The sequence below is a fragment of the Lissotriton vulgaris genome, chromosome 11 (assembly GCF_964263255.1).
Source record: "Lissotriton vulgaris chromosome 11, aLisVul1.2, whole genome shotgun sequence".
Lineage (NCBI taxonomy): Eukaryota > Metazoa > Chordata > Amphibia > Caudata > Salamandridae > Lissotriton > Lissotriton vulgaris.
The window spans coordinates 607,423,887-607,439,165 of record NC_141699.1 but is presented as its reverse complement, the minus strand read 5'-3'; the positions used below and the strand labels follow the sequence as shown (position 1 = coordinate 607,439,165).

The window sequence follows — 15,279 nt, the reverse complement described above, 5'->3', positions numbered from 1 at the left end:
ACTCTCCTCGACCAATCCACACCACGGCCCTCATCCTACTAGATCTCGCTGCAGCCTTCAACACCGTCTCCCACTACCAGACTCCACGATGCCGGCATACAGGGAACCGCCCTTGGCTGGCTCCGCTCCTTACTCACTGGCAGAATCTAAAGGATCAGACTCCTGCCCTTCCTTTCCGAACCTACAGAAATCAACTGTGGAATACCCCAAGGATCATCGCTCTGGTCCACGCTCTTTAACATTTAGAAAGGCCCCCCTTGCCGCCATCGTCCGACAGCATGGGCTCAGCATAATATCCTACGCTGATGACACCGAGGTCATCCTCTCCCTCACAAAGGTTCCCCACACCACCAGACTCGGCTTCCTGGAACAAATGAAAGACATTGCATCCTGGATGTGCTGCAGCTGCCTGAAGCTCATCTCAGAGAAGACCGAAGTCCTCATTCTCGGACCCACCCCTCACCTGGTGGCCCACAGCCCTCGGAAACCCACCCCCACTCCCACGGATCACACCCAAAACCTCAGCATCATACTCAAATCCTCCATCACCATGACCCAACAGATCAACACCGTCGCCTCCACCTGCTTAACACCCTCCAGATCCTTCGTAAGACCTTTAAATGGATCCGCCCCGAATCCAGAAAGACGGTCACCCACACATTCATAACAAGCAGACTGGACTAAGGGAACAACCTCTACTCCGGAATCAACAAATCCCTGCTCCCCAAACTCCAGACCATCCAGAACACCGCAGCCAGACTCGTCCTCGGCATCCCATGACATGAACTCCTCACTCAACACCTGCGAAACCTCCACTGGCTCCCCATTGAGAAGAGAGTAATCTTCAAACTACTCACCCATGCCTACAAATCTCTCCTAACACCGGACCCCGATACCTCAGTGAAGGAGGCTCCTTCCAGGTACCCCAAAGAAACCTCTGCTCAGCCGACCTCGCTGAACCACGCGCATTTGCAAAGCCAGGGAGGGTGGAAGAGCCTTTTCCTACAGCGCTGCAAAAACCTGGAAAGCACTCCCGATCAGACGCTGCACCACTCTGTACACCTTCAGGAAGAGCCTCAAGACCTGGCACTTTGACTGAACCGGAGCTGCAGCCCCTCCCCACCCCAAATCCCTCACCCACCCCCCACAGCGCCGTGAGGCCATCACAGGCAAGCAGCGTGCTTCACAATTCCCTGATTGATTGATTGATTGATTAGACCCTAAGAATTGGTCTAATTATAGAACAATCTCAATGCTTCCCATTATGGTGAAAGTAATGGAGAAGCATTCGGTGGACACTCTTTTGCTTGTCTAGGGCTGAAACTGTGGACCCTCAGTGTATAAGAAACTGGACTTCTTTAACACCTTGGCTGCTAGGTGTTCCCCCCTTCCCCCCACCCCCCCTCCCCCCCCCCTCCCCTCCCCTCCCCCCCCCCCCCCCCCCGGTGCTGGATCCTTTGCTTTCCCATTGTTCATGACGAGCTCAGCTCGTCATCAGCACAGCTCAACCGTGCATCATGACGAGCTGAGCTCGTCATGAGCATCGAAAGGGTTAAAGCAATTTTGCAAACTTTTAAAAACATGGCTCTTCTAAGTATGGTGTTTTCAGAATCTCCTTGCTGATCCTTGGCGCCGGGAAACCCGATGTGTAGCTGTGCGCTCTACAAATGCCAATTAATAATAATAATAATAATAATAATAATAATAATATGTCAATGAGCAGTGCTTCTTGTGTAACTAAGTGTGGTTTACCCCAAAAGTGTAGTATATTCATAGTCTTGTGAAAGAATGGTACTCCAGTCTGTGAAGGCCCTGTACAAATGACTTGTATAAATGACTGGGAATACATGGGCAAAAGAGGCAGCAGAGATAGATGTACAGAAGACATTAGAGCATTTTTCTTGCCAAGCGTTGAATGGAGAGCAGATGCTTGAAGTTACAACTGGCAACAGTATGCTTTTGAGGCCAGGCAGTGACAACCAAATGTATGTTGGAGGAGCTCTCCTCATTTAAAAACTGCACATTTGAAATAATAGTAATGACTGGCTTGCAGATTGACCTTTTGAAGAAGGGCTGCCTTTCTGAGGGGTTCTCTTTGTTCCATCTTCAGTCCAATTGAAGTCACATCTGGAATAAATGTAGAGAATGTTTACCAAGGTGATGGAACTGCTGTATGAAAAAGAGCAAGAGTAGTATGCTAATAGTAGCCGAAGGACATGACCCCAGTCGCTCTGGGAGAAATGAGAGCACTGTTGGTAGCGTGGTCTTGCGCTTGGTGGGCATCCCATTCTAGCTTATTCTGAGTATTCTATAGAGCTACTTTTACAATTTCTGGGAGTGACATAGGGCGATGGGCTGGCCATCGGTGTCTTAGCTTATGGCAAACCAGGGAGTTTCGCCTTGTAGGTAGGGGCGTAGGGCATGAATTGAGAGTTCTAGGTCTGACCTTCTACTCTATTACCCCTCTGCTTCCTTTCAGTCTTCATATAGCCCGTTTCACATAGTGATGCAAAAGTGTAATGTCTAATTAAAAAAGTGTTCACCATAGTGTATGGCCTGATGAGTAGCGAGGATGCTCAAGTTATGTTATAGAGATTTATAACAATAGTTGCCATTCTCAGGTATTTGTTCTGCATCCCATGTTTATTCTACATTAAACTTATGTCTGAACGAGCCCACAGCTGGAGATCTTTCAGGTTAAGTAATATAATTTCCCAAAAGTTCTGCCCTAGTAGTAGCCTATGTACCATTTTCAAAAGACTTTATATCCAGGGATGTACAATTTATGATTAAAATTCAATCTACAGATTTGTCAATTGACTGTCTGCATTTGGTAATTGACATTTTAAAGTCCTCAGCCCTTTACCTCTTAGAAAATGTTTATCTACTCTATTACTGGATTCTAACTGAGTTCATAAAAATGTGGAATATATGTGCATGCGTTGAATCCTGAAACATACCTGAAAGAAGCATTTTAAATTGAAAAATAAAAATGTTATATAGTGTTTAAATGGAAAACTGCATGCCAGTGACCGCAAAAAAACACACAATTGATGGATGGAATGCAGAACAAGTCAAAACATTCATCCTCAGTCATGACATCTGGGTTAAATCCATCATTCTTTTGCTCACCATGCCACCCCAGTTTAGACCTCGCCATATGCAAATCAGACGTGACCCTGTGCCTTATGGGAACAGTCCAGCCCGAACTGCCAAGCCAGGTCCTCCCTGGACCAGAAACAAGCATCCTAGGACCGGTTTCGGGGTTTCACCCCTCATCAGCCAGGATAGCTTGAATCCAGTGGCACAGTGAGCCCGGGGCCCTTTTCTGGGTATACCCGGCGCGCTTAGGGCGAGAAAGCAAAAGACACACAGTTGATGGAAGGAATGTAGAACAAATCAAAACATTCATCCCCAGTCAAGACATCTGGGTTAAATCCATCATTCTTTTGCTCACCATGCCACCCCAGTTTAGACCTGGCCATATGCAGTGACAGTCAGTCCAATCAAGATATAGCTTTTCTTCCTGTGAATGTGTATAGGATGACGCCAGAATGAGCGAGTATGACACTAACTCCTAAATTGTACTCCTGTTCCCAACTGGAGAACTCTTAGATTAAGTCATAACTGAAAGCTAAAAATTAAGCACTGTTCATGGTAGTCAAAAGTCCCACTAGGAATGGCAGAAATCCTCCTTAGAGATTCGAGACTTGATTTGCTGGATTCTGACAAGGATCTGGAAAGTGACTCTAAGCACCCTATAAATTGTGGATACTGGTAATCCCTGCCAGACCCTGTTACAGCAGATTGAAAGTCCGCCTGTGATGCGTGTTAGGGCACCATGCTTGTGCAGGTCTGTAGGAACCAACATGCTAAGGTGTCGTAGGTCAGCGAGTCACCTTGTTGATGGAATTGCTTTCATAGTGTATAGAATGTGTCAGTTTTTTAATCTAAAGATGTGCCCAACACCCATTTACCACAGCCTACGTGACTTCTGATTTCATCGTAGGACAAGGGAACCTGTAAACCCTTTATCATATGAAACCTTTTAAACCAAGAAAAGCATAATCACAATTGGCATACCCTAACCAGTCACTGAATCATCATTTTGATAAGTTGATTTCTCTCTGGGGAAAGGATGGAAGCATAAAGGACATGTAAGGAACCAGTTGTAGGGCATTAGCTGTTCAAGCCGTTTGTTGCTGTTTTACAAGAATTATGCATCACAATTGATTACAAGCTTTGGGTTGCGGCTTCACCAGAGGCATTTGTGCTTATTCTAAGTCACCATGCATGACTTTCCCAAAATATGACCCCAGTGCGTGAATCCCTCTAACATCATTTACTAGCGCAGCCTTGTTCTCTAGGTTAATTCTTGGAACTGTCCCCCATGCTTTGGCGTAAGAAAGAGTGGTTTACTAAAGTGAGGAAAAGATAATGCTGTAGTCACCCTGCATTATCATTCAATAATCTTCCAATCTGTGTCTGCACAAACCTTGACCTGTTTCTCCAACCCAGAATCTTACACAACGTCTGTGAATTGCAATGGGTGTACTGGTTACAAATCGGAAATGTGGAGGCATTTATGTCTTGATTATGGGCTGCACCCTCTGCGGTTTATACCCATAAAAAGCAGTTTCCAGTGTTGCTACATGAATTGGCCTCTGCTAAGAATTTTTAGGTAGTTCACTTCATTCATAAGCCTTTCTTTGTAGTCCCCTTTGGGAAGTGATGTAGCATCCACTCAACAATGTCAAGTACAAATCCCAAGAAATAATTCATGCACCACATGGCGAGTGCAAGCTTTTCTTTTCTCCTAACATGATTTATGATTTATGCTTTTATTATATTTGTTTTCACTATTTTTCTGTACTAATTATAGTTCACCCTTTACTTTTGACCCCAATTGTCACAGCAGAGTTTTGTGTCCATTATCCTTCTTGCCTCCCTGTAGGAAAAGTAAAGAGTGTTTCTGTCTTTAAAGGTGTATGTCGAGATCATGGCTGTTTTGAAACATGACGACCCATGGATTAGACGACTGCAAGATAATGCATCTGACCTGAGTCAGCTTAGCACCCAGACTGTCTTCTCTATGCTTGACCATCTGACTCAGTGGTCAAGGCACAAGTTCCAGGCACTCAATGCCGAAAAACCTCCAAACAAATCTGCCAGAGAAAAAGTTGATCACAGAGGTGAGTGACAATTTTCCAAACTGTTGGGTAAAGATGGTAACATGATATGGGAAACCATCTTCAGAAGACAAGTAGAAGAGAGTTTTCAGACTTTACCTGTGCTCGCGCAGCACACTATGCCAACTTACTTGCACAAAGAAGAAATTTAAGGGCCTTCTTTTTGGTACCAATTGTTCTCCCTTGGGCATCTCAGGCCATGCGCTAGGTGCTGATTCAAAAATGCAGTTAATGTAACAAAAAAAAATAATACCACTATTAGAGTCCGTCAGTCCCACAAAAGTTTAAGGGGGTTTCAGTGGAACTCTAATGAAGATTATGGAAGATTAGACTAAGTCAATGATTTTTCTAACTGTAAACATGGTTCTTTTTAGTGGGATCTTGATGACTGGGCAGTCTGAACCACAAATTGGTAAAGGTGGGCTAAAGTTGGAGTGTAGACTCATTGAGAAAAGTTGAAGTGGTGCAAATATGACCACAGGTCAAAGGCATAGGTGGTCACAAGCATAGGTGGTCACAGACAGTTAATGAAGTTAATGAGAACATATGTGTTTGAGGCATATGAGCTGCAGATCGTACACCTATGCATTAGATCGCCACCTGGTCTTAGGCTCGGATGATTGCAGGTTGTTGTCTTCTTGGAGAAGTCTTTGTAGTCACGATATAGGTGACTCCTCCCTTGGACAATACTGCGCATGGGCATCGGCTCCATCTTTAGATTCTTTTTTTCCGCTACTTGGTTCGGATGAAAGTTTCTCCGCTCCGGCTAGAAAAGCATTTTCAGCAACTTCGAAGCGCAAAAACTTCCTACAACTAATATCGACATTGAATATACAACTTTCGATGCCATCAACTCGATTCCGGTTCATCGACGCTGGCCGTAGGGCCTATCTACGCTGTGCGGCCTACACCACATGGAAAATGCCTGGTATATCGAGCAAAATTTCCACATAGCGATCATCACGAGGTCTGCAACCTCTGTCTATAGCCAGATCACGACGAGTCGACCTGCACAGCTTGTACACCCTTCCGATCGAAAAAGACCATCTGGGATCGGAGGGCCCGTCGACACGAGATGAGGGGATAAGCCCCACCACCTGAGAATATCTTCGATGACGTGGTTCCGCTCGTTCCAGAAGAGGATTCGCCTGATCATCTCCAGATCATATCAGAGGCAGAAGACTCAGATGACTCGATTCCATCACGTCAACCCGTGAGTACTCCTGCCCTTGCACCACAAACACTGCCTAAGCCAAAGGCAAAGGTCAGCACTCCGCCCAAGGGGCCCAGTCGAGACCAAGTACTTCCTCCTACAACCCAGCCTTCGAGCTCGTCTCCGAGGAAAACAACTACGCCTTTAGGTGCTTCAGCACCGAGCAAACCACACGTGCCGATTCCACCACCTCCATCCGTACCGAAGCCCAAAGATCCTGCGACACCGAGGCCAAAAGACCCTTCGGCACCGAAAGCGAAAGATCCTTCGACACCGAAGCCTAAAGAGGTACAGGCACCGAAAGAAGCTCCGTCTCCGAAGCCGTCGACTACCAAAACTAGAGCGGGAAAGCCAGCGTCCGACGCCACAAAGCCGACGAGGCCAGCTTCCACTCCGAAGACTGCCGCTTCAGTGCCAAAACCCACAAAGCCTGATTCAGAGGTTCCTAAGTCCTCGGACACGCCTGCCAAGCCGAAAACAACACCTTCGGCAACGAGAACTTTGCCACAGGACGCTGTAACTCCTCCCAAGGCAAAACGCCCAAAACAACCTCTGTCGGAACCGAAAAAATCGACGCCGAAGAAGGTTGTAGAGGAAGAAGAACTGTTTAAACCAGATCCTAAACAAAGGAAGATCTACATAAACCCAAAGATTGGACATGTAGGTGCTATACCTCATAAAAAGAGACCAGCAGAAACACCACCTTCACCTGTGGTTCCTGCCAAAAAGAAGGACTGTGCAACTTCTCCTATGCACCCTCCATCTCCTGTATCTTCTTCCTCTCCTGTCCCTCCTTACATATCACCTCAAATCTCTCCTGTCCCTTCTCCTGCATCATCACATTCACCACAAACTGATGGGGAGTATGACTTAGGTGGTGGAGAGGATCCACATATAGACCCAAATACATATCCTATAGATGAGTATGTCTATATTTTTCAACCACACAATGTGCCTGATGTCCCTGATCCACAGTTATACCCGTCAAAACCTTCTCCTCCAGAAGACAGCATTGGTTTTAATAACCTCTTAAACAGAGCTGCTCTCTACCACAAAGTCACAATGCATTCTGAAGACATTGAGGAAGATTTTATGTTAGATACATTTGAGCCATCACACAGATCTACTCAAATTCTTCCCATGATTAAAGGAGTCATTAAGCATTCTCCAGAGATATTCAAAGGTCCTGTACGCAGTAGGGTACTAAATCCAAGAATAGAAAAGAAATATAGGCCTGCACCCTCTGATCCAACCTATATTAAAGGACATCCTCCACTAGACTCTTGAGTAGTGTCCAATGCAAGAAAAAGGGCCAATTCACAGACTTCTGGTGAAACGCCCCCACCTGACAAAGAATCCAAAGTTATTGATGTGTCAGGTAAAAGAATAGCTGCACAAGCTACAAATATATTGCGCATAGCAAATACACAAGCCCTTCTCTCAAGTTATGACAGAGCTCATTACGACCAATTAGAGACACTACTACAACACCTCCCAGATCAATATAAAGATCAGACAACAGAGCTCATACAAGAAGGCAAATTAATTTCAAATGCCTCAATAAAATGTGCACTAGATGTCGCAGACACAGCAGCTAGAGCCGTAAATTCTGGTGTCATACTCAGAGGACATGCATGGTTGCGCATTTCAGGGTTCAAACAAGAGGTGCAAACCACAATTTTAAACCAGCCTTTTAATCAAAACCAAATATTTGGCCCAGAAGTAGAAACTACACTAGAGAAAATTAAAAAAGACACAGACACTGCAAAGTCTGTGGGAGCTCTACAGTCCACACAGACTAGAGGTTCTTTTCGTCGCTCCTTTTATAGAGGAAGCTCCAAACAAACTGGAGCAGATACAACAACATCTTTCAAGACGCAAACACAAACATCCTCTAACAAAGGGTATTTTAGAGGAGGATACAGAGGCAATAATAACAAGGGAAGAGGTTGCGGTAACAACAACAATCGCTCCTCTTCCACAACTAAACAGTGACTTCCCTCTGCTCCCCCGACAGCATTCCACTCCTGTGGGGGGCAGATTAACACAGTTCCCACCTGTCTGGAACTCCATCACAACAGACAGGTGGGTGAGACAGATTATCCATCATGGCTACTGCCTAGAACTTACAGCAACCCCCCAAAACATACCAACCAGGTAGCATCCTATGTCTACAGATCACCTGACTCTGCTTCAACAAGAAGTTCTAGCACTTCTACAATAAGATGCTATTCAACTAGTCCTATTAGAGGAACAAGGAACAGGGGTTTACTCTCTGTATTTTCTAATTCTCAAAAAGGACGGGACACTAAGACCAATTCTCAACCTCAGGCCCCTCAACCATTACCTACAATCAGATCATTTTCAAATGATCACTCTGCAACAAGTGCTCCCACTACTGCAACAAGGCGATTTCCTTTCAACGCTAGACCTGATTACAGTGCTACCTACAAGTTGAATTACAGAATCAGTAATTTTACCAATTCGGTATTTTACAGAATCGGAAAAATTACAAATTCGGTAAAATTACCGATTCTGTAATTTAACATGCCCCTACATCTCAATATCCAAATACCGGTTGGAAACGGCTGAAAATCGGTATTTTCGGCCGTTTCCGACCGGTAGGATACCTACATCTGGCCCTAAGTCTCCACTTTTCAACACCAACCGTCTCTCCAAGCAAGAGTGTTCATGAGATTAATAGGCATGATGGCATCTTGCATCTTCATAGTACCACATGCAAGACTGAAAATGCGTCCATTACAAGAATGTCTGACACAACAGTGGAATCAGGCTCAAGGTCAGCTCACAGACCTGGTGTTGGTAGACAGCTGTACGCATCGCTCTCTGCAATGGTGGAACATCAAAAACTTGACAAGAGGACGGCCGTTCCTCGAGCATGTTCCACAAATAGTGCTCACAACAGACGCATCCCTCACAGGATGGGGAGCCCATCTCTTACACCATACTACTCAAGGTCAATGGAACAACCAACAAAAACTGTTCCATATCAACCATCTAGAGCTGCTAGCGATATTCTTAGCACTTATAACTTTTCAACTTCAAGTACAGAACAAAGCTGTCTTAATCCGGACGGACAATATGACAGCAATGTACTATATACAAAAACAGGGGGGTGCACACTCTCTGCAACTGTCCCAGCTCGCACAGAACATTTGGAAATGGGCCATTCCTCAAAACATTTCTCCTTCCAGGAGTTCACAATCCGATAGCGGATCTGTTAAGTCGGCAGTCCCAACAGATTCACGAATGGGAACTACATCCACAAGTTCTTCAGCCATTCTTCCAACGGTGGGGGCATCCACACATAGACCTGTTTGCCACCCACGAAAATGCAAAATGCCCAACCTTCGCCGCCAGGTTCCCACACCCACGGCCCGCTATGGATGAACTGGTCAGGCAGATTTGCGTACGCTTTTCTGCCTCTCCCCCTCATTCCACTAGTAGTGTGCAAGCTCAAACAACAGTCTCTCAAGCTCATACTAGTAGCTCCCACATGGGCACGCCAACCGTGGTTCACCACAGTACTAGATCTCTCTCTGGTTCCACATCAAAAGTTACAGCTCACAACCTCGCTGTTGACACAGAACCATGGAGAAATCAGACACCCAGACCCAAACCAACTGAATATGGCGATCTGGCTCCTGAAGTCTTAGAGTTTGGTTATCTTAACCTACCACCAGACTGTATGAATGTCATTAAAGAGGCTAGGAAACCCACTACTAGAGCGTGTTATGCCGCCAAATGGAAAAGATTTGCAATATATTGCAAAAATAACCACATTGATCCACTGGATGCTTCCATCCAAAATATAATTTGTTACCTTTTACATCCACAAAGGTCTAATTTGGCATACTCTTCCAGACGCCTACAACTTGCAGCAGTTGCAGCCTATTTACAAAACAGGCAACACCTGTCTCTTTTTAAGGTACCTGCAATCAAAGCATTTATGGAAGGATTAAAAAGAATAATCCCTCCCAGGTTGCCACCTTCTCCAGTATGGAACCTGAATCTTGTCCTTACGAGACTCATTAGACACCGTTTTGAGCCTCTACATAAATGTGAACTGCAATTTCTAACATGGAAAACTGCTTTCCTTGTTGCCATCACCTCTCTCAGAACAGTAAGTGGAATACAAGCTTTCACTATACAAGAACCATTTTTTCAAATACACCCTAATAAAGTGGTTCTTAGGTCTAATCCAAAATTTCTTCCAAAGGTTATCACACCTTTTCACCTAAACCAATCTGTAGAGTTACCTGTGTTCTTCCAAAACCCAGACTCTGTAGCAGAAAGGGCCTTACACACATTAGATGTTAAAAGAGCTCTGCTATACTACATAGATATAACTAAATCCTTTAGAAAGATAAAACAATTGTTTGTATCTTTCTTTCCTCCACACAAAGGCAACCCTATCTCTAAAGGTGGGATTGCCAGGTGGATTGTAAAGTGTATACAAATATGCTATCAAAAAGCTAAAAGTACAGTAACAGTTCCTCCTAGAGCACACTCCACTCGCAAACAAGGAGCCTCTATGATTTTTTTCTTAGGAAATATACCATTAGAGGACATATGCAAGGCAGCAACATGGTCTACACCACACACCTTCACCAAACACTATTGTGTTGATGTGCAAGCCAAGCAGTAAGCTGCAGTAGGCCAGGCTGTCCTTAGAACACTATTTCAGACTACTGCAATGAATACAAGCGACCACCGCTAGGGGAGACACTGCTGCACAATCGATGTATAGTGTACGATCTGCAGCTCATATGCCTCGAACGGAAAATGCTACTTACCAGTATGCATCTGTTCTTGGCATGTAGAGCTGCAAAGTCGTACACGCCCTCCCGCCTCCCCTGACTTGTATCCATTCCAGTTCTCATCTTACTTAGATGTACACGCATGGACATCCTTTTTTTCTCTTCACTTATACTAACTCCATCATTTCCCATCATGGCGAAAAACAATCTAAGGATGGAGCCGATGCCCATGCGCAGTATTGTCCAAGGGAGGAGTCCCCTATATCGTGACTACAAAGACTTCTCCAAGAAGACAACAACCTGCAATCATCCGAGCCCAACACCAGGTGGCGATCTAATGCATAGTGTACGACTCTGCAGCTCTACATGCCAAGGACAGATGCAAACTCGTAAGTAGCATTTTCCTTTTTAGGTCTCTTGGCGTTAACCGCGCGAAGCGCGGCCTCGCCAGAGACCTATTGTTAGCGACTCTGCTTTCCAGGAGACAAGACTGGCCACGCGCATGTGATTGAGTCGGAATTGAGCGAGCCACGCGCACGCGAACGCGCGTTCCATTGAGCAGCTTATGGTTCCCTTCCAATGCGTGCTTAGAGAGACAGTGCTTTCACTTTGTTTAAGTTTCGTTTTTACTGCTGTCCAGATGGCTCTGGGAGTGCGCGGTTAGAGCGACAGTGTTGCCAGCTTTCATTTTCTTTGCACACACGCAGAGACATACACATACACGCACGCATACACACGAGCGCACAGAGACACCCCCCCGCCGCACACACACAAGAGCGCGCACGCACACACACACACACACACACACACAAGCGCACACACACACACACACCAGCGCACAGAGACACCCCCCCTCCGCCACCCCCCCACTTCAACTAAGCCCCACTCACCTCACTCCGGACTTCAGCCGCCACCGCGGGGCTCTCCCTCGGGCATGGGAGCCCCGCGTCACCACTGCTCCTCTGGCCGGGCACTCCGTATGCCCGCGCTTCCAGCAGAAACGGAAGTCCCGCCCTATGGCAGGTTTCGGCAGTGCACACGCACGTCTATTCCTGCTTCCGCTCATTCCGCTCTCTTGCCCTGGGGTCGCATATCTGGTATGAGTTTTACCTTTTTTTTACAATAGCGATTTTTTTTATTGTTAATGTTATTTATGTAATTTAAATTTGTATAGCGCGAACTTTACCCGAAGAAGTTGCTTGTTATTACTGGTTTGGCCCCAGAACAGCCTGATAGGGGGACATCTTTTTCCGACTGCTGAACACTTTGTACGTTGTGGGCTGAACTCTCCTCACGACCCGTGTGATGCTTCCCGAGGGCTCCTGCAGCGGGGCAACAGGTGGAAGAGAGCCCGTGAGAGTGAAGCGTGGTCCGGCCTGTACTGCATGGATCCTCTCCCGAGCTTAGTCCCGAGCTTAGACTTAAACATGCAGCTGAGGCAGCAAAGTCTTTACATTGAGAAACTTCACTGCATTTATCCACCCAGGTTGCCCCCAGTAAAAAGAAGGAAGCACCGTAACAGCTGTGAGCCCGTGCCTAAGGTGCATCATCAGAGCTGTGTGAATAATAACAGCTGTGAGCCCGTGCCTAAGGTGCATCAGAGCTGTGTAAATAATAACTGCGTCCGCCCCGTGTGTGAGGTGCATCATCATAGCTGTGTGAATAATCACAGCTGTGAGCCCGTGCCTAAGGTGCATCAGAGCTGTGTAAATAATAACTGCGTCAGCCCCGTGCCTGAGATGCATCATCAGAGCTGTGTGAATAATAACAGCTGTGAGCCCGTGCCTAAGGTGCATCATCAGAGCTGTGTGAATGATAACTGCGTCAGCCCCGTGCGTGAGGTGCATCATCAGAGCGGTGTGAATAATAACAGCTGTGAACCCGTGCCTAAGGTGCATCATAGCTGTGTAAATAATAACTGCATCAGCTTGGTGAGTGAGGTGCATTATCAGAGCTGTGTGAATAATAACAGCTGTGAGCCCGTGCCTAAGGTGCATCATCAGAGCTGTGTGAATAATAACTGGGTCAGCTCCGTGCGTGAGGTGCATCATCAGAGCTGTGTGAATAATAGCTGTGAGCCCGTGCCTAAGGTGCATCATCAGAGCTGTGTGAATGATAACTGCGGCAGCCCGGTGCGTGAGGTGCATCATCCACATTGCTCAGGTCACCCAAATTCCTGCACTCTCTACCACACTGCTTTCAAAAACAGCATACTCTTGCACACACTCTCACTGCTCACCAATTCACAGTTTGCTAAAAATGTTATGCACCGCATTGTCATACACAATGCCAATAACTCAAACTTTAATGCTGTGAGACCTATTGCATTGTAAATGCTTGTTTTGTATCCATTAACCAATGTCTTAATCTTGCTTTTAATGTGTGACCGCCAGTTCTTAATTTGAGCCAGTGGTTTCCGGGGTTTTGCACCGGCACTTAAATGTCAACACCGGTGCTTGTGATAGTCTGCAACAAGGTGGCGTTGTATATATACATTTCACTTGACTATCACCTGCCGCCCAAACCATTCTCCTAGCTTTTGGGGCCAGAAATAGTCCGAATTGTCACACTGGTCGGATTGTGATGGTTAGTAGATGTGTTGTTATTGTCATTGGCAGCATGGCAGGGGCAAAGAGTGGTGCAAGTTGCAGAGGCCTCCTGACGAGGGCCCTGGTACTTATTATTTTTTTTAACCAAATTAAACACTGATGACCGCAATGTTTTAACACAGTTTAAATCACTGAAGAGTTCATTGACTAATCTTGTTTTTTCTGTTCTTATTGATGTAGTGTCGAACGAAGATTTGGGTGAGTATCAGAATGTGACCCGTTTTCTGGACCTTATTCCTCAGGACACCTTGGCTGTTGCCTCCTTTCGCTCTAAAGCTTACACAAGGGCTGTAATGCACTTTGAGTCGTACATCACAGAGAAGAAACAAAACATCCAGGAGCACCTAGGCATCCTCCAGGTAACGAGCAGGCATTTTTCACAGAACATAAAAATATTTTTTACCAGCCTGTGTCAGTGTTGTGCAGTCTCCTTCTTCAGGAGACCAAATATTGAGAATTTGTTGCACGGGAATTCATTATACTTAGGGAGACTGTGGTGGTAAGTTCAAGTTTGAAAGGTGCTGCTTCATTCTAAATTTAAGTAGTTGGCATAAGTCATTTACTAAATTCAATATGTTTTCTTAAGCTTCTGGAGTGAACTGCTAGGGACATTTAGTATAAATATATTAATTCCGCCGAAAGGTATAAGAGCAGCGGCTGCCGCCAGGGACTGTTCCCAGGTTCGGACTCGAGCAAACACGAAAATGGTTTGCGAGGGAATTGCGGAAATGAAGAAATTTGGCAGAATTTAACATCGCCCACCTAAGGGATATTACTAAGAGGCTGGCTTGCACTACAGGTACCAGAAGGCTCGGCATTGCAAGGTATTGCAACACCCACTGGAGGGTAACTATGGATACTTAAATGAGCAGTTACTTGGCACCTGATAGCTCAATCACAGCTTCGTAATGTTGGCCGTGCTCCTCCTCTGATGAAGGCCTAAGTGGGGCTGAAATACATTAGGACAATTGGAGCGCTGAAGAAACAAAATAAAACTTGAAAACTAACCGCGATGTGTGCGGCTCACTTCTTTCCTTCAGGAGAGGTTGTTGGTGATATATATATATATATATATATATATATATATATATATATATATATATATATATATATATTTTTTTTAGGTCTCGCGACCTATCAATGCGCGCAAGCGCATTGAGCGGAGCGAGAATTCATGTCCTTAAAATGCTTGTGAAACAAAGGGTTTTGTTTGTGCGGTTTTCTTTAAGTTCACGTGAATCACGTGACCAAACAAGCACGAGCATCAGCCTCCTTCCCTCCTAATTGCATTTTTTTTACGGCCGCACAGCACATCAAAGGGCTTCGCCCAGCGTGCGCTCTGCAGCTTCTCCTCCCCTAATTAATCATGGCTGTTTGGCCATACTTTCAGTTTCCCGACCGCTCATCTTCTCTGCCATGTGTTGCTGTCTCCTTCGTGTACTTCTTCCTGTGTTGCTGTCTCCCTCGTGCTTTTCCCCCACCACTCG

The 15,279-nt window shown here is 45.7% G+C and overlaps 1 protein-coding gene across 2 annotated transcripts in view; it reads left to right on the top strand.

Moving 5' to 3' along the window:
• The window catches only part of ATR (ATR checkpoint kinase), a 566,179-nt gene that overhangs the window by 271,162 nt on the left and 279,738 nt on the right, over positions 1-15,279 (top strand). For both annotated transcript variants that reach the window (XM_086943714.1, XM_086943713.1), the window contains exons 27-28: positions 4,985-5,192; positions 13,973-14,151. In XM_086943714.1, coding sequence (XP_086799840.1) covers positions 4,985-5,192; positions 13,973-14,151 — 387 coding nt within the window. The remainder of the gene's footprint in view (positions 1-4,984; positions 5,193-13,972; positions 14,152-15,279) is intronic.